General features: G+C 36.6%; 1 protein-coding gene across 1 annotated transcript in view; it reads left to right on the top strand.

Annotated features, from left to right (window-relative positions):
* Window positions 1-4,172: 4,172 nt before the first annotated feature.
* Window positions 4,173-20,638, top strand: part of LOC149084750 (ATP-binding cassette sub-family B member 10, mitochondrial) — a 29,178-nt gene continuing 12,712 nt past the window's right edge. Inside the window, exons 1-7 of the mRNA XM_089235179.1 lie at window positions 4,173-4,624; window positions 7,970-8,167; window positions 10,430-10,632; window positions 10,754-10,888; window positions 12,319-12,465; window positions 13,950-14,085; window positions 15,804-15,899. Coding sequence (XP_089091305.1) covers window positions 4,381-4,624; window positions 7,970-8,167; window positions 10,430-10,632; window positions 10,754-10,888; window positions 12,319-12,465; window positions 13,950-14,085; window positions 15,804-15,899 — 1,159 coding nt within the window. The 5' untranslated portion in view covers window positions 4,173-4,380. The remainder of the gene's footprint in view (window positions 4,625-7,969; window positions 8,168-10,429; window positions 10,633-10,753; window positions 10,889-12,318; window positions 12,466-13,949; window positions 14,086-15,803; window positions 15,900-20,638) is intronic.

Below are 20,638 nucleotides of genomic sequence, written 5' to 3'. Positions count from 1 at the left end.
AAAATTAAAGGGCACTTTTTTTCATGTGAGAATAAAATTTTTCCTTTTCACCACTAGCACCTCGGTGCTCATAATGCTCCCTCCCATCCTGGAGCTAGACCCCTCAAGACTGATCTTTGTTAGGGTCTCCTCTGTAGCTAATTGATAGTGTACAAAAAAACAAACCAATGAGGTTCCCTCCCCCTGCTAGAGCGCTGCTAGCTCTACCCTTGTAGGGGTCATAGTGTTCACTGAAATCATTGAGGATAGATGCTTAATTTCATACTCAGGACAAATGAACACCCTATGTTTCAATGATTAGCATCATGATTATTTTAGTTAAAGCCATATGTCAGAGTTCTTATTGGGGTTCTTCTGTTTGGTGATAGTTATAATCAAAGCTCTTGAATATGTCTCACAATTGGCTTACACGGCTTTGAGACCCATGGAACCACATCTCACAGTAGGACTCCAACTAATTTTTTTTTCTACTAAGCACAACTCAGATCTATCGCCACGGGCAAAGTAGGGCTGAGGTCAGACTCTTGGCGGGACCACCTTATATGAATTTGTTGTGTGAAAAACAAAGAATAGCATCCGATGAGAGAATCAACTCGATCCCCCAGGTGGGAGATCTGCCTGACCTAAATTAAGAGGTGCTGCCTAGGCCCTCTTTCAGTTTGCGCTGGGGCTATGATGTTGGGACGGCAGTAGGGCCACTTTTTTTTCGATTAAATATTCAAAAATTTGAGTTCTTTAGAACAGCCTCATTATCATCAAGGGTTCCGTTAGAAACTTTACGTTGGAAAATCCTGATATAGAGAACCTGATATGGGGAAAAAAAGAAACAATAAGAAATATGTACAGTACCTAGTGGAATAAGGAAACTTTATGAAAAATATCTGGGAATTCACCCGTATTATAATTTTTGCATGCTCTCGCAAAATAGGTGAAGTATTTAAAATGTTTGTGCGTGCACGAGGTAAATAGAAACCATTTCGGGATCGAACTATGAGCCCGTCGCTCGTGAGATGGCATGGAGATGTTAATTTTAGGCTCGTCAAATAAGAGTCATAGAGCTTTGTGTAGGAATGACAGTTCTAGCATTGTACATCTGCTATCAAGAGATGTCATATTGAAAAAAATAGAGAAGATCCGAAGTTGTGTGTGTAGGCGCATCTGGAACGTACACACCAAAAGCCTTCCGAAATAATGACCTCAAAAAGTTTTTATGTACCCGTTCAATACGTACGCTCATTGCTGAACTAAACTCAAGTAAGGGTAAGACACATGCGAAATAAAGTCGTACCATCACTGGAACAGAGGTGAATGGCCTAGATGACCTAACAATAAAGCCAAGTGACTTGAATTTTGACAAGGACGCTTTCTGAGTGAGCGCTGAAGTTCAAATCACTCTTGAAAATTAAACCTAAATCCATTACCATGCTCTTTCTTTCTGTAGCTGCTGTATCTACGGTGTAATCATGAAGCAATCGATGCAATTTTCGCAGGAATGAAACGACACTGCACTTTGAAACATTCAGACCCAGATTGTCACGACACCAATCATTTAGATTAGAAAGACTACTGAAAGATTGACTAGAAAGAGATCACTACAAAGAGAAGAAACCACAATCAAGGTGGGGCGATCTGGAAACTGACAGACCATACATATAGGTGCTGGTTAGGGCCGGACTTAAGAGGGTGTGAAAGGCGCTGTCGCATCGGGCCTTTGACGACCGGGCACACCCCGTTTCCCTTCTTGGAGAGATATCAAAGCGTTCCCGAAGGATGGGTGTATCCGGAAAGTTTTATTATAAACAAAAAAATATATATAAACGATCGTCAATCTGAGATCATATGACAGATAATTAAAATCGAAAAAACAAGCGCCAATAGGCAATCAAAATCGTAAACAAGATTATACAATGATGGCATCGCATGATGGCATTCTGATAAAGAATCTAGTAATCGTCAGTCAATCGAATGATTGCCAATAATCTAAATGTAATGATTGTCAATAATGAATATAAAATTTCGAATCGCAGTGAATCAACTAATCACAGTCGTCCATGTTTTTACATTGTCCAGCTTCGACATCAGTTCGATTGTCGGCATCGGTCTTCAGTAGTCATAGATCCGCCGTCGTCTGATTGCTGCACTGTCGCGGGGGCAGGTGTGTGACGTCAGTAACTCCTCTCAGTTTTGGTCACATCGGGTCGCAAAATTTCAGGGTCCAATTTTTCCAAAAGGAATCCTTTCTCAGCAGATATTTTGGAAATTTTTGATTAAAATTTAATTTTTTTTCCCATTAAACTATTATTGATTGTGAAAGGAGGCTTTTAGTTTAAATCCCCCTATAATATTTTTAGTGTTACCAGGTTTGGCAGTAGATTATTTCGGAAAGGAAGGTAGTGTATGGAGGTGGTCATATTTTTTACCACTGAAAAAAGTCCGGTCTGCCATTAAAGAATAACAAGGCTATATTAACTAAGAAAAAAAACATGCTTAGCTAAGCATGTCGCCCTATAGGGCATCAAACGAAAAGGAACAACAAAAAAAGAAATCTATTAATTTTTTCCCCTTGAAAACCTCTCTCGTGGGAGTTACCATCTGGTCTGGAGGTACCAGTAGTGCGCACAAGGTGAATGTTTGTAGCTTTATCCGGCGGTGCTTCCACTATTGATGTTCCATTGTAGCTTACAGCATGGGCATCTCTGGATGACAGCTGCCCGTAGCGAGGCAACTTCGACTGTCATACGGAGTGTCAATTCCTAGAATCCACGTTCACCTGAACTGCCATGCTGCTTCTCTATGGAGGCTTGAGAACTTCTTCAAAATTTTCAGTCATAAACACCACCATCTAAATCATTTTCTCGTATAATCCGGAAGACTGGTATACAATGTATAAATTCTGAATTCTGACAATTTTTACTACTGAACCTCCAAAAAAAAAGGTATGTAAGACGTCTCTCTCTCTCTCTCTGGTTTTTGTTTTCCTCAGTCTAATTAGTCACCAAGTACAGAACCAACATTAGAGATATTTTGTTTTATGAATAGAGATGCATAAACACATTCAAGAGCGCAAAGGTCCGAAAATTCAGGATGTAGGCTACATAGCTTGCAGTCCCCGATAGTTCATTCTCTGAAAAGAGAATGTTTGCCTACTACTAAATAAATTATATCTGAGGTTTAAGCTGATTGCAATTAGTGTTATTATTCGACAACCTATAAGGCGTCTTCGACTTTCGAATCTGAATATTCAAATATTGAGATTGCAATCTTATATTTTATTTATGGCAAGAAACTCTTGGTTTTTCACAAGTAAAATAACATTAAAGAGCTCATACACAGTGAATCCCACTTACAGCGTTTTCCGAAAACTCATGAAAAACGTTGTATGCAATAAAACGCTTTAAACGGGAAATTTCGATAAGTGTTAGTAAAAGTCAGTATTACGGAATTAGTCGTACTAAGAGAGAAAACTTTCTAAGTGGGAACGTGTTAAGCGGAATGTACTGTGGTAATTTTAAATTAATCTCATATTTACTTTTTTTTTTTTTTATAACATACAAACATATATACAAGCATATACTTTTGACCTCAAGGGACATGCCTGTCATTTTCAAATACAGTTCTAACGTGTTCCAGAATGTCTTAATTCATTGTAATTTGAAGTGGTGCTTCATTTTCCGCGATTAGGGACTTTTCTGCGATTTCTTCACAAGTTCGCACTTGGCTTATTTTGGGATCAGTTTTGGGCGATAATTGGCGTTGTCCCGTATTTCGAATCTGAGTTCCCGTATTTTTCTCGAGCAAATATGCTTAGCTTATTTATTACCCATAATTGGCAACTTTTCGGAGATATCAGCAGTAATTGAAAATTTTACTTAACTTTGGTATCGTTTTGGGCAAAAATGGCATTTTAAATTGTGTACCTTTAACATTATTTTTGAAGAAGTTCAGCAATTTCGCGTATTTTTTTCAAAAAAATATGGTCAATATATAAAAAATACATATTAAGTTTTTAAACTATTTTTTATGAAGCATATTTTGTTGGTGTCATTAAATCTTAGTCCTGATGAATCACAGTAAAAATTTATGCATTTATTTATTTTCATATGGCAAAATTGATTTTAACTAATTTTGGTTTTGATTGGTTTTTTTATGTGGTCAAAGCCGACTAAATAGTTAGAGACGTGCTGGCACGTCTTTGTTTATTTATTTTTCTGCAATAGCTATCTCGAAAGAGGAGATTTTTTTGCTTCCGTCTGCAATGATTTGTTTTCTGCACAGGTTGGCAAAAAATCATTCCCGTTTGTGATGAATCGAAAATCCTGTTTTTTTGAATCGCTCGTTTGAATCGATGTCAGTTTAATTTCAATAAACACATCATCCAAAATGTTCGGCAGTCGATTCATCAGTAAATTGAGCCACGTCGTCCTGTCCAATAGGAATGTTTTATGCGTGTCCAGGCTCGAAAGATCTTCGAATTTCAAAGCGTTTCCTTTCAATTCGGCCGTTTGCAGCGGCCCTTGGAGATCATCATCATCATCATCGAATCGCAGGGTGAGTCAACGCAAGAAAGCCACGGAACTCGTCAGTCTCATCAACTTGGCCTCCACAGAGAAGTACCGCCTCGCTGGTGGGTATTGAGAAATGCTATAACAAGTTGGGAACAGGTGCTGTATAATCCAGAGATTGGCGATTTCTGGCGACTTTTTTTTTCCGGCGCCAAACATGTCCGACGACCCGATCAAAAGTCGCCAAAGCCGTTAAAAAAGTCGTCGACACTGCGGACGCCGAAAAAAAAAATCGCCAGGATTGGCCAAAATGGAAAACAATAATAAAAACCCATTCAAATATGAAAAATATCACGAAACATAAAATATAATAGCATATTTAAATAAACAACGGTTCTGCATGTTGTATAAATAAGGATATTCTAGGTATAAAAAAATTAAAACCCAGACTTTTTCCCGGGTATCCAGATTCTTTTAAAAAAATAATGAAAATTAAATAAAATAAGAATATTACTAAGAAAAATAAATAATAATGATACAGCCTTACCAGTCAATGAAAATGTAATCTGGTTTGTGTAATCCTAACGCTCGAACAAAAAAAACTAAATGGCTGTTCAAACGTTTGAAAAGACACGCTAAAAATAACTAGCGAAAGGTAATCGGGAATAATCCAAGACAACGATGCTACTGCACAAAGGGAAAAAAACGCAGTTATCCGTTTGAATCGCCCGTGCTTTAAGCGCCATCTATAATGGATGGGTAATGGAAGCTTCTAGAAAGAACAACGACAACCCGGCAAAATAAGTGAGAGCGCCGGCGACTTATAGCGCCCTTGGCGATCTGGATTATACAGCACCTGCACGAAGAATGTTATTTTTGACATTTTACTTGACTTTGTGACACGATTTGTAAAAATTGATGCATTGCATCCTTACGAAATTTAATGTGATATTTTGCTATATATTGTTGAGGTTATGAACCAAAATCTAAGGTCTATCACATATATTTTTTGATTTACAGTGTTTTATAGACAAAATGTAGGATAAAATTTCAAAAAATTCACACGTACTTAAACATATTTTGGTGTAACTTATGAACATATCATGCAATCCTTTAAATTTTGGTTCATAACCTGCAACATTACTAGCTAAATGCCCTGCAAAAATCACAAAGCATTTCGTTGATAAAATCTTTTGCAATCATGTTTCGAATATCACATGAATTTTGCCTAAAATTTGACATAAAAACGACTTTTTCATAGGAAATATAATAGATACACCAAAATTTGTCACTGTTTTCACTATTTCGAGACACTTTCTATCAAAAAATGTATTTATAATAGTTTTGTAGAACTTTAATGTATTTATTAAAGTTCACTCCAGAACCATTTCAAAGAAAAGTGACAAGAAAGGTAGTCGGATACCTTAACCTATTGGTGGCTTCCAAAATGGGTCTTACAAATCCTCCCACAGCCAGGGATTCTTTAGCAACTACTACACTACACATGCACCTCGTACATATTCCTCTGCTGAACGTCTAACGAATTGGTACATGCTGGAATGTGTGTGTGTAAGTTGTGAACCTAGTGTGAAGTTTGTTTCCGTGTAGTGCTTGTTATAGCGCTGCCATCTATTTTTCAAACTTTGAGTGAAGTGTAATGTTGAAGATGTGTACCGTTGTAGGCCTTTCTTTTCTTTCCTTTCTTTCCAACCGAGCACAACTCAGGTCTATCGCCATAGGCAATTTTCTACCTAGTGAGTTGTGCCGGATGTGTAAGTGTGTGTACCTAACAGTCTGAGTGCGTATCTAGTGTTGTGTGTGATTTTTCAGTGCTACCATCTATATCTCAGAAGTAAAGTGAGTGATGTGTCGTGACTGAATATTTGTACTGTTTGTAGGTCTGTTGCTCTCTGTGGCGAGACTTTTTAATGGGGAGATCGGCTCGCATTTGCGCCTCGAAGTTGGGAACCACAGAAAACCAACTTCAGCCGACCACCACTGTGGCGACGGTGGGGCTCGAACCCGGGTCCCCGCGATGCGAGTCCGTCACTATGACCACTCGACCACCACAGCGGCACCGTTGTAGGCCTGTTACTCTCTGTGGCGAGACTTTTTAACTGGGAATTTAGCTCTCATTCACAGCGTGAAGTTAGTAACCACAGAAAATCAACTTTGGCCAACTACAACTGTGGCGTCTGTGGGGTTCGAACGCAGATCATCGCGATGTAAGTCTGTGACCATAACCACCACAGTGGCGGAATTCTTAAGCTTCCTTTCTTTCAAGCTGAACACAACTCAGGTCTATCGTCATCTATGGACGGTTTACTGCCTAGTCAGCTGTGCCAGAAGTGTGAATGTGTGTGCACCTAACAGTCTGAGTGTGCATCTAGTGTTGTGTCTTTTTTTTTTACCAAGCAGGGACCTGGCTCTGTCCCGCTAGGGATATAAGCCATTTACTCAGCTGAGTTGGTCTGTGCTGGATAGTGCTGCATGTGCCCGACTGGGGCACCCTCGAGATACATGCGATGACTCCCCGCTCCGGCACATCCAGTCCTCTATCCGCCCCTATCCTGTCCCGTCCCATCTGGCTGGCAAAGCAGCAAGGGGGCCCCCTGTGGGCCACTTGTTCTGACTTGTGAGATATGATAAAATTCTGCCATCCTTACCAAGTGGTGAACCTCTGATGATGCACATGCGCACCGCCCAGCGAAATCCCACCTCTCTATGATTTATTCATCAAGTTGTATTTTTTACAATTATATACAAAAGCCGATGCTGGCACTCATTGGGCCTATTAGCGAGTCTCGTGAGGTATTTCGCTGCCTTTCGATCGTTAGTCTTCCCGGGATGCTGACATTGCATTTGCAGTTTGTTTTCTGCCCCGCAAGTGTTGTGTCTGAGTTTTCAGTGCTGCCATCTATATTTCAGAAGTAAAGTGAGTGAAGTGCAATGATTGAATTGCAATTGTACCGCTGTATGTCTGTTGCTGTCTGTGGCGAGACTTTTTGATGATTAGATCGGCTTGCATTTGCGCCTCAAAGTTGGGAACCACAGAATACCAACTTCAGCAGACCACCACTGTGGTGACAGTGGAGTTCAAATGTGAGACCTTATGATGTGAGTCCGTCAGGGGATTTTCAAGCTACTACTACTTCATCAAACACCAACTCTGGCCATATCGATATATTGCAATTTACTGCCATTAATGAGATGGTTTGGAAATGAAGGCGCTGTCTATCGGTGGTCTCCTCAAGTTTGTTAGGGAAAATATCTATGGGATTCTTAAGCCATGGGTCATGACCCAAACTTGATTTGCAGGAGCTTCTGAGATGAGTCATACAAATCCACTTACAGCCAGGAATTCTTTAACCTTGGGTCACAACCCAAAGTTTGTGAGACTGACCCATAATATAAATCTGTGAATACATAATTTTTTTTCTTTCATGAATTATTTTTTCTCTTTGAAGGTGCCGTCGGTTTGCTGATGATTTCAAGTTCAGTCACCATGTCCATACCATATTGCTTCGGTCGGATAATTGACATGCTAAGTCTGCCGCCTGACGAACTCAAGGTTAAACTACTTTCAAGTTGCCAAATTCTGCTCTGCATGTTTGCCATTGGTGCGCTGGCAAACTTTGGCAGAGTGTATTTGATCAATTTATCGTGTAAGTAAGGATTGCATTGGATTTGAAAGAAAAAAATTGCTGGCGAGATTTGCTGTTCTTTCAGTTTTAATGAAACATGTTCATTTCTTCTTTTCATTGGAATCGTTAAAAGATTTGTGAGGATGCGAATCATGTGTCAAGTAGAGTTACCAGATTCTGGAAACTCTAAAAGAACAGACGTGCCATGATCATAGCTGTCTTAAGCAGATTTGTATTTATTGGGGGGGGGGGGGGAGATAAGTGGGCTTTAGTGCATAGCGGCAAATTCAAGGAATGAGTGGTGTAGAAAATTAGAGTAGAATGAGAAGAAAGGTAGTGAAGCCATATAAATCTGCTTCTGGCTTGAGATTGAGAGAGTAGGTCAATGAGCAACTAAAAGAGTGACCTAGAGAGAGTGCATGCATAATATGTGAGTGACCAAAACAGTGTACAAGTACAGGAGTGACCCAAGGCCACATGAAGAGCATCATTGGCTCTGGGTAAAGGAATTTTTCTGAGAGGCCCCTTCCTCTACTTGGCTAGAAATTTCTTGCCTTCCAATTCATGCACTTACTATTGAAAATTTCAATGAGATCTCATTTTTATGAGACCACTGAGCCTTGTCCTGGTGTGACCATCAGGGCTTTCATAAGGGCAAGTGTTTTTTTTCTGAATCCCTACTAGACATATTCTTGAAAGTTTCAACCACATCTCATTTTTTGAGGTCCCAGGCCATGCCAAGGTGGGCCCATGCCTTGAGATGGTACTGGAGTGACCAAAAGAGTGACTCAAAGAGCAAGGAATCATGAACCAACCATAGGGAGTAAGCAGGAGGGTGACCTATAAAGTAAACAAATATATTAGTGAGCTACCAGTCACTTAGAGAGCATGTAAGTATTGGAGTGACCATTTAAGCAAAAGCCGAAAAGAGTGACCAAAAGAATGACATTAACTGAGACGTTTCGACTGGCAGAGGGAGATGGCTGAAAAAGCCATAGCCAAAAAGCAAATTTTCCATAAATGAGTGGTCAAGAATACTGGACTAGAATGAAGAAAAAAGCAGCAAAAGTTCCATAGCCCACAGGTGGCAAAACCCACAACTCTGCCTCTAGTCTTAATACAGGGGCTTTCATAGGCATAGCCGGGGAAGGAAGGGGGGGGGGGCTGATTATCTTGCATATCAATAGACATCATTGTATCAGACTTTTATGGGAAGGACTCCAGTGCAATACTCAGCCTACATGCTTGTTCAGCAGAGTTAACACTTGTCTGAATAAGTGGTAGATTATAAACCACACTTATATGAAGAACTAATGACATTTTTCTCATTCATTGTCTATATAGTCTGAGTTGTAGAAAGTCAAAACATAATTACCAGGGCTTTACAAACAGCGGAAAAAATATTTAGGCATCACACAAGGAAATTTCCTAGGAGCAAAGCATAAATTTTTTTGCACCTGAAAAACGGCTACTGTCAAAATATGAAAATTTTTCTGTCATCATCCTCAGACGTCAATTTAGCGATAACATGTAGAAAATTTTAGCGATAAAAGTGTGGATCCAGAAAGGGACAATGGAAATGATCGCCCCTTCCATGCCAAATAACATGGGAGGGAGAAATGTGGATGTCCCAAAAAATACAGGATGATCCATTGCACCTACACAATAAGTCACTTCTCTGATACATTGCCCTGGATCCACCTGCCTCTGCTCCATTTGAAACTGAAGATATCTGCCTCAGCTCATTCGCAGCTGAAGATGGCTGTCTCCACACCATTCACAGTTTGCCTCCGCTTCATTTTAATGTTAAGATGCCTACTTCAGAACCAATAAGACAGAAATCTATATATATTCCTACCTCCATGTGTTTCATGGATATTCCACCATGATGCTGTCTTGGAATAACTGTTTGTGTTGCCTAAAAAGCATAGATTAATGACTGTGATTATAAATTATTCACTATCGAGCAAGTTACAAATTATTCCTGCTGATAAAGATTCTGCTTATTGATTTTCATCTTTAATTTAGCGTGTGTAAAAGCTCACCCTAAACTGACTTCACATGCTCAAAATTTCATCTGTAGGATCACCTGTAAATTTTCTTTGATACCATCCTTGACCTTCGGTACAATGGATTAGGCAAAATCGAATATCAGTTGAGAATGTTTTCATCGAGCTGTTTTGTAACTGTACATTAATATCATGAAGCGAGAAAATGATTTACAGGTGAAATCGCAGCAAATAACTACCAATAATAATGATTTTTTTTCATGTCTTCTTCCAGCTTACCGAATCACAAACAATCTCAGGAACAAAGCATACAGGTCAATACTTGATCAGGAAATTGCATTTTTCGACAAAACAAAAACCGGTGAACTGATAAACAGATTGTCATCAGATGCGTCTGTGATCGGCCTCTCTGTAACGAACAACATCTCCGATGGATTGAGGTCTGCATTTTCGTTTGTCGCTGGATCATCACTTATGGTAAGCAAACTGAACAAACCTTTTTATTGAATAGGAATAGACTTCCTTGGAGAAAGTTTGAGCTTCAATGTTCACATGTTTACAGATTCAGATTATAGAAAATAACTCACTTTTATTTCAGATCTACACGTCTCCACACCTTGCTCTTATTGCCTTGATGACTGTATCTCCTGTGGCATTAGTGGCCGTTATTTATGGCAAATATCTTAAGAAGATCACTGCAAAAGTTCAGACAGCTCTGGCATCTTCAACAGAGGTAAAGATTCCTTTGATCAAACACAGCTCTAAGACTAATTTGATTCCTTACAGTTCATTCTCTACCACAACTGTGACATCAAAGTCTTGTATTTAACAACTGTATAAATCATTCACAAATGAAGCATTAAACTCTGCTTTATCTCCATTAATGACACATTTAATATTGTTGTGCAAAACACAAACACATCTCAAATCAGACATTTTTTTATTTGCAAGCACAATGAAGTCTAACATATGGAGAAGAATGTGATTTATGCTCAGAATTTGAAATATATAATATATAGTGTAATATATTTATCATTAGGATAAAATCGCACGCACACACACATACACACACACATACATATTTAGTCTTGCAATAAAAAACATCAATTTAGGCTGAGCATTTGAAGAGAACCATTTAAACATTTACACTCAACATCAGAAGAGTGTTCAGTGTCAGATAAGAATCATTCAGGCTCAACTTAAGGAAAAACATAAATTTGGGCTCAGCTTAAGAAAAATTAGCTTAAGAAAGCTCAGCATTAATAAGAAAATCATCCCATCTTGGAATTTTTAGGATCAGCATTGAGAGAGAATCATTTAGGATCAGCATTGGGAGAGAATCACTTAGTTTTAGCATTAGAAAAACATTCATTTATGCTCAGCATTCAAAGAGAACCATTTACACATTTACAGTCAGCATCAGAAGAATGTTCAGCATTAGAAGACGATCATTCACTCTCAGCATTAAAAGAGAATCATTCACTCTCAGCATTAAAAGAGAATCGTTCACTCTCAGCATTAAAAGAGAATCATTCACTCTCAGTATTAGAAGGGTATATATGCTCGGCATTAGAAGAGAATCATTCACTCTCAGTATTAGAAGGGTATATATGCTCGGCATTAGAAGAGAATCATTCACTCTCAGTATTAGAAGGGTATATATGCTCGGCATTAGAAGAGAATCATTCAGACGCAGCATTTGAAGAGCACTATTTATCATCACAAGAAGAGCACTTTCATGCTGAGCAATAGAAAAAGAGTACCCAGGGTCAGTATTAATGCAGTCCTTAAATGCAATCAGAATGGGATGTTCATAACTATTTCTCAAGTACATAATCAGCCAAAAGTATCAAGCACTTTTGGTGCACTTTATGTTGCTCAAACCAACAACAGTTTCAGGATGCTCAACTTATAGAGGCCAGTTACTCATCATGCTTTGTCTTTGAACTTTTTAATCAGTTTTGCACTTTAGCAGATCATTCTCTTCTCAATAGTTTTTTTTTTTTTTGTCTTTTCTAATGCCTTTTCGCCATATCTTATTATGAAAAAAATAATTTTTATCAAGCGTGCAAAAAAGTAAACCATAAAGACTCATGTATACTTTCACTTTATAGTATATTACATCAATCTATTTTGATCTGTTTTGTTTATCGTGATTGGTAGGTGGCAGAAGAACGAATTTCGAACATACGAACAGTCCACGCATTTGCCAAACAAGAAAAAGAGAAATGTGAATACAACGAGAGGATAAACAAAGTGTTGAATTTTGCTGAGAAAGAGTCACTTGGAAGAGCAGTCTTCTTTGGAATGGTAGGGAAAAATTGTAATATTTTTGGAGTTGGTTCACCCTGTAAATTGTGATGCATAATTTCTTGATTTTGCCGTGAGTTTGTTTTGTTGCCGAACATGAGAAAATTTTGAAGCATTTAACTGAGGGCTATTATGTACAATGGAATCTTTATATATGTAACATTAAAGACCCAATTTCTTTTTTTGATAAGATAGTGTTAGGACTATTTTGATAGAATATTTGATAATTTTAATGATTTCAAATCAGAATTTTATGTGTTAAAAAATGAGGTTTTAAATTAATTTATGGTTAAAATAGGGCTCAGATTTTCATGACGTCATATTTTGGGCATTTTCAAGCTATTGGTAATATTTTTCAGCTATCATGTTTTAGGAATTTTCAAACAATGGGTCACATATTTTGGTAATTTTATCACCAAAAATTTTAATCTATTGGCATTTTTTTTCAGAGATGCATTTAAAATGAATTCTTGTCTTTTTTTCGGAACTTTTGCATTCTTGTGGCCACTTTTGAAGAATCCTTTTGCTATCTTTCTGAATTCAGTCCAGCGCTTGTAAAAAATGTTATTCATTCATATAACATCTTAATCTTTGGGTTTGTGCACCTCACTGATGATGATTCAAAACACAAATGGCAGCACTAATTTCACACACAACACTAGATACACACGCAGACTGTTAGGTATAGCATGTATAGAACATACACGTATACACTTTTGGCTCAACTCGCATCTGAAAGCAGATGAAATGTCGTTAAATTGCTCAATGACTAGACTGGAGTTTTACTCTTTGTAAGACAAGAAAGACCGATAGTATCATTGCTTTTTATTTTGTTAAACATGTTAAAAATTTCAGCACAAAACCGATTTAACGTACAGCAACATTCCAATTCAGCTTGAGAAACAATCAACGAAATTGCTGAAATTAGACGTCTGCTTATGAGGGGCGCTATCTTCAAATATTGCTCCATTTGGAAATTTTCATCAAATTTTCAAAAAACAACTTTGCAAAGTAGTTTCCTGTAATGTTTCTTATAAGAAACTATGCAATAGTAGTTTTTTTTAAATATGAAACTGCATCTCATAAAGTTCAGTGTGTGAAATTCTAGAACGTACCAAAGACCAGTTGTTGTGCATAAGGTAGGTGTGGTTTTTATTTGAACCTGGGTGAGAAAATTTTATTCAAAATGGTAAATTGATATGTTTTATGTTTATTTTTTTAACTTAATAAGATAAGAAGAAATAATAAAAAAAAGAGATGAAATAATGGGAAAATTATAAGGTCATATTATCACGTTTTTAGGTCATAAAAATCAGAGCCCTAGCTATAAATAAAGCTTTTTGGACAATTTGGATGTTTTAGTAGTTTTGTTGCAATATTGTATTACTTTTGCTCTCTAATGTTCACATTTTTCTTGTTATCTGTTTTTCTTGTGTACCTTGCTTTCTGCCGTTTTTCCCCTGATGCATTTTTGAATTTGCTAGTCAGGTTTTAGTGGCAACCTAATTGCATTGACAGTGCTGTTCTCCGGTGGTTTCATGATGACCGATAATGCCATCACGATAGGAAGCTTATCGTCTTTTCTCATGTACGCTGCTTATGTTGGCATTTCGATTGGTGGTGAGTATGGATATCTACTGTTGCTAGTTAAGGTTTTGTATGTTGTTTCTTTTTAGCCTAGCATTTTTTGTTCTTTTGATACTTTTGTTTCTATTGGAATCGGTTTAAGCTGGATAAAAAATTCCTTTAGCAATAAAGCGAAAATGGGGGGAAAAGCTTTAGCAAAATGCTACAATGTTAATGATTTATGGTTGGATGTCTTCTCATTTCGTACCTTCTATACGCAGTGCAGTCTTAAGAGCATCATGGACCCCTGGGCCAAGTGATTTTTCTGGGGCCCTCACCTGACAAATTTTCAAAAAATTCAACCACTTCTTATTTTTCCTGAGGCCCCCGTTGCCGTGCCCGGGTGGGCCCATGCGTTAAGACGGCACTGCCTGTGCACATTTTGGCAGAAGTGGCTACTACTTTTGCATTCTAAGATTTTCTTTAGAATTTTGCAAAAAATTAAGCGACCGTAGCTTAAATCCTGATTGGAATCAAGGGAGGGGAGAGAATAGCAATAATATTTTTGGAAGCCATTCTTAAAATGCCTCTGTTAAAATGTATTGCTGTAAGAACATTCAAGAAAATTATACAGGGTGTTCTAAAAGGTTGCGTGCAGACTTCATATATCTCAGGCCATCCTTTTTTACTGGGATATCATGACCAGGAACTACTACTACTAAACCACACATGCACTTCATCCATATTCCTCTGCAGAACGTCTAATGAATTGATACATGTTCGAATGTGCATATATATGTGTTGTGAACATAACATGAAGTTTGTTTCCGTGAAATGCTTGTTATAGGGCTGCCATCAACTTTTCTAACTTGTGTCCAGAAACTGCCAGATGACATTGTTTGCATAAAAGCACCCATCATATGGTTGCCACAATCCCCTGATCTCACCTTTGTGGATACATGAAGTCCCTAGTATACAAGACACCTGTATGGCCATTGACCTCGCCAGGATCATCAAAGCAGCAGTATGCATTCATGGTACACCTACCCCACTTTGAATGGGTCCAAAAATCATTGTATGAAGATGATCCATGCATATCATTGGATTATGAGATGAGATGAGATTTGGCTAAATCCTGTTACGTCACATTGGACAATTGCATTCAGTTATTTCAGGTGAAACGACTGCACATCAAGAATAGCTTGTCAGTGACTGAGCTTTCATGTTTGGCTTGTCCTTCTAGGAAAGAATAGAACTGTCCAATATAACGTGATGTGCTATAGCCAAGTCTCATCCCTAGGTTCGAGGACTTTACCAATGTTGTGAAGCCTGCATTGCGACAGATGGAAGGAGTTTTGAAGAGAATCTCTTGCAATGAAGTCCATGTTTTTTTTTTGCAAATGTCCCCCACCATGCTTTTTTGAGTTGATAAAGTCATATCTCCCATTGACTGTTCAACATTGCTGTCTGTTTTTCTTTGTATGTTTCTGTAGACTATACTGTCATGTTCCTAGACACATCGTCCTATGAAAATTGCTTGTCATGGTCTAATTAACATACACTCAAAACTTGTACACTATGTTTTGGGACACCCTGCTTATGGACAAATAATAACTCTTGGCCTGATGTCACTACAATAAAGAAGAAACAATGATAAAGGAAAATGCTCTTGACAATATAGTATTCATAACTTTCGGACTGTATCTAGGTGGTAGGCTCACATTATTTTCATTATTTGAAGGAATTTAATTTATCTATCTATTTATTTCCAGGAATGAGCACCTTCTATGCTGAGTTGATGAGAGGTTTAGGAGCATCAACCAGACTTTGGCAGATAGTCGACAGAATCCCGGAAATACCTTTGAAAAGTAACTCTTTTTAAGTCTTTATGGTTGTTTTCTGACCAAATGCTGTTGCTCACATTGGCAATGGGTAAATAGGGGTTCTTCTGCAGAGTTTATGAGTTTCAATCATTTTTGAAAAAGTTACTCATACACTATTTCAAAACTAATTTTCTCATATAAAATAATGGAGATCACGTCTTATTGTTCCACATCTCCACAACATTAGTATCTATATAAAAATTCATATATATATATATATATATATATATGTAGCAGGGTACAGTGTAATGTTTTCTATGCAGAATGAAAGGCTACTTGCTTGCAAGGCAAATATAGTGCAGTGGAACTTTGATTAATGAGCAGTTCTGTTAACGGGCAATTTGATGCTCGAGCAAAAATTTTGAACAAATTTTGATTCGATTAACGAGTGATGATTCACATTACAAGCAAACCTTTTGCACTTTGTTCATTTATTTTCACGTTATCACAACTGAGCTGATGGCTTTTTGCTTTTGTCCACACGTGCTGTGAAATTATGAGTAATATTCTTCCCTACAGTCTTCTTTCAGCATGCCTAACTTGAAAAATGAACACCCTTACACATGAACGGGGCTGTTCACGATACAAAACTAGATGTAGCATTTTAACCACGCATATGAGCACTTGCATTTTTTAAAATTCTTCTTGGAGAAAATTGTGGGCTGACTGCATTATTGAACGTGACTTCAGGGCTAGCTCCTGAACAAGGGCCACTATTTCTGAATTCTTTTTTATTGTGTCATTGAACAAGACCATGGGACTAAATAGGATCACTGATCTGGGTATTCTTATTGATGATTGCCTTAGGTTTTCTGAGCACCGTTCAGTGGTGGTAAAAAAAAGGAATAGAATGCTTGGTTTTCTCGAAAGGTTTCTTCGTGTTCTCCCAAAGTGATCCCACTCTTCTTGTGCTTAGTTGGTCCTGGACTGGAGTATGCCATTAGGGCTTGGAGACCATACTTACAGAGCAGGGTTGGCAGGTTTTTGTGACATGACAGTTTTTGCACACGTCAAAAATCCACCGTCAAAAACTGTTAAACACCTCAAATATTGCTTTTAATTTCATGTTAATTGCATGTAATGTTTAAAGTAACTATGTTATACAAGGAATAAATATTTAATATGATTCTAAAATAATTTTCTACTCTCTACAGAATTATTTTGGACAAAATATATATGGTTTTTTCCCTTATAAAATATACAATTTGAATAAAGCATAGCATAAACACTGGAAAGAAACTGTGGAATGATTTGGCATTCCTTGATTCAAGATGGTTCTTGACCTTCTAAAATGTCTTCAACAGCTTATATATGTGTGCATTGATATAAATCATCTGCTGTACTCTTTTTACAACAGATAAGTGTTTAAAAAAGATTATTACATCATATAATATATACCGGGAAATCACAAATTTCAATCTAAAAAAAAGCTGATAAAAACTGCATGTTTTAACTGCCTATACCTCTATGTCTTTTAGATGTAGAGTTAGTATTCTAGGGTTAAACACTTTGATCATAAGGAGTCATAAGGATCATAAGTGGAATAGAGCTGCTTATTCAAAATATGTATGATAGGGGCATCACAGAGTTAGGTTTTAAACTTCAGAAACTATAAACGCATGTTGAAATCAACATCACATATTATGTGATGTTGATTTCTGATGTTATTAAATTATCTAGATAATCATCGAGATACTCTTATTGTGCATAACATTGAAATATGTCTAGCGGTTAAAATACTAAATTGTAGAACTAAAATGTCATTTAATTTGGCAATGCTAGCTTGTACATGAAGCTTAAGAAACTTCTGTAACTTATCCTCAGTCAAACTTATTCTTACTTCTGCACTATGATATGGTATATTTACTAGTATTTATAATGCAATGGTTTTCCAATTGAAGCTGTATTTGATTTTAAATGTGCAAAACAAATGCTTTGGGTATCAAGTCCTGTCGGCTCTGGTTTGATTGAAAATACTCTTTAAAACTCTGTGAATTTATATATCCTGAGCTCTAAGAAGTTTTTAGATGAAAATAAATGAGTTTAATTAGTGTATTAACAGATTCCGTGTGAGAATTTTTACATGGAATAAAATTTTGGGCAGATCAGAAAATTTAAAATATCAAAATAGATTCTAAGTAATTATAATTTGAATATAAAACCCTTTAATCTATATAAAAATAAGTGTTTTTTTATTTAGCATATCTATCAGGTTAAAAAAAACTATTTGACAACAAGTTTTTTACTGTTTTAATACTGATTTATAGTTTCTGAAGTTTAAAACCTAACTCTGTGATGCCCCTATCATACATTTGAATAAGCAGCTCTATTCCACTTATGATCCTTATGACTCCTTATGATCAAAGTGTTTAACCCTAGAATACTAACTCTACATCTAAAAGACATAGAGGTATAGGCAGTTAAAACATGCAGTTTTTATCAGCTTTTTTTTTAGTTAGTATTCTAAGGGTAAAATTTTCAATGAGTTGGGTGAAATGAACCACATGAGTTATTACCAGGGTTGGTAAAAAAACCAAAAAACTGGGTTTTTTGGTTTAAACCAGGTTTTTTTGGTTTAAACCGGTTTTTTGTTTTAAATAGTATTAACATTAAAAACAATAAAATTTCTGAAAAATCATTCAAACTTCCAATAATTAACTAAAATAAAATGTTTATTAATGTAATTAACACTATTCCCATGCTAATTAATCAATAAATATTTATTACATTTTAACAAAAACCAACTTTTGAAATTTAATTATTTTTTGCTTAACTCAATGGATTACTGTGTGTTTGAAAATTCTTTCAATGTTGTTATTAATCAATCATGTAATATATAAAGGTTTTTCTTCAGTTACTTTCAGTATACTTAATTAGGAAGCTATTTTGCAAAAAGTAATGAAAATTAGGTGAATATAATGTATTTAATGAAGCATAAATAATGCAGATTAATTAGCAATGATTTACAATATACGGGGTGATTATAACTAAGGTTCTGATTTCAAAACACTGTAAAAAAAGAACGATTGTCAGAATGACTTGAAAATTGACATGAATATTCCTGTAATATTTCTCCATGAATATCAAGTAAAGGGGAAAAAATACTTAAAAATGTAAAATTAATGACATCATCTAACATGTGGGAAATTTGCTTGCAGAATGGAAATGATAGCCAGCCATGACAAAATGATAACTTAATTATAGCATTACACGATTTCATAATTTATGGGAACATCGCAGAAAACGAAGTAATTGAACAAATAACTACAACATACTTAAGAAATGTTAAATATGTTGTCCACCGTGTTCTGGCTATGAGGTTGAAAGCACAAAAATTCCTGTTCAACAACGGAATCAGAGTATGCCATGGTCATAATGTGGATGCGCTTGCAATTCAGCTTTATTAAACCACTTAATCTGCCCACTGTTTATAACATTTTGAGGTACCCCCACAGCCAGAAGTTGCAAGGGTTAAGGTGCATCCTGTCAAAATGGGTCTTCAGCAGCTGCTTTGCTGGTATTGCAATGTGCATCTTGATAGAAGTTCTATCCACACACTGATGCTGTGGAAGTGCCGAAATGATGTGGTTGCACAAAATAGATTATACTGCTGGCCAAGTACAGCATCGTCTACTTGCCCATTTTGCACTTTTTTCTTTTGCGAAAGAAACTTCCATTGCTTCAGGAGTATCCATGCAAATTTTCAAGTCATTCTGATCAGTACTTATTGTATAGTTTTGGAATCAAAATTTAAATTATAATCACCCTGTATATAGCTGATTATTTTTCAGAAATCTGTTACTACTATACAGTAGAACCTTGATTAACTGGGCTTAACCGTGTGTGTGTGAAAGTATAAAAAAAACAACTATTGAATATTAAGACTGGGAGATATACAGTAGGAGATGTGCTACTTCTTATGGGAAAGAAAATGAAAATGTATGTGAGGTAATGTAACAACTAGTACACTAGTCTTTGTCCTTTAAGGACAGCTGGTGTCTTTATTGGATTATAGGACCACCTGCCCCTAGCATGATGGTGTCACTACTGTAGCTGCTTCTTTGTGAAGGGGAAAAAAACCCTGTGAGATAATACACCACTACATTTAGATGTGTGATGCAATCCTTATTCATGAATTTGCTAAAGATAGAGCATCAGAATGTAGCCAAAGGTTAGAAAATGTTGTAAGAATGAGAAATTTTGGCTTTTATATATAACTTTAAATGACTAAGATACTTCATATGAAAAATATATATATATTCTGGCCACTTTTATGAGACTTTTTGAAAAAAACCACTTATAAAATCTTATGTCATTTAAAGATATACCATCAGAATGTACCCTAAGGATATAAAATGTGGTAAAAATGAAATATTTTGGCTAATAATGAACCAATATGATATTTTTCAAGGAAAACAATGATATTTAAGCAACTTTTATTTGATTTTTTGAAAAAAACCCAAGTGGTTTTTTTAAAAAAACCACATGGTTTTACATCATCAATCAATTGATTTGATAGGGGGACACCATTATGGATTGGTAAGGGACACAGTTGTGGTGTTACAGGGTGCTTTCCTCTAATAGGGTTGTGAGTAAATGGAAGAGCTTACCTCCGGGGGGATTGTGAATTCTAGCACAAGTGACACGTTTAAAAAGAAATATGATGATCATATTCGGATAAATCGAGAAGCTATCCATACTTAAATGAGACAACCATAATAATA

This window comes from Pholcus phalangioides, unplaced genomic scaffold, assembly GCF_987345545.1.
Source record: "Pholcus phalangioides strain wild (caught in Gottingen) unplaced genomic scaffold, Ppha-v1.0 ptg000008l_1, whole genome shotgun sequence".
NCBI lineage: Eukaryota > Metazoa > Arthropoda > Arachnida > Araneae > Pholcidae > Pholcus > Pholcus phalangioides.
This window is presented reverse-complemented; position numbering and strand designations above follow the sequence as displayed.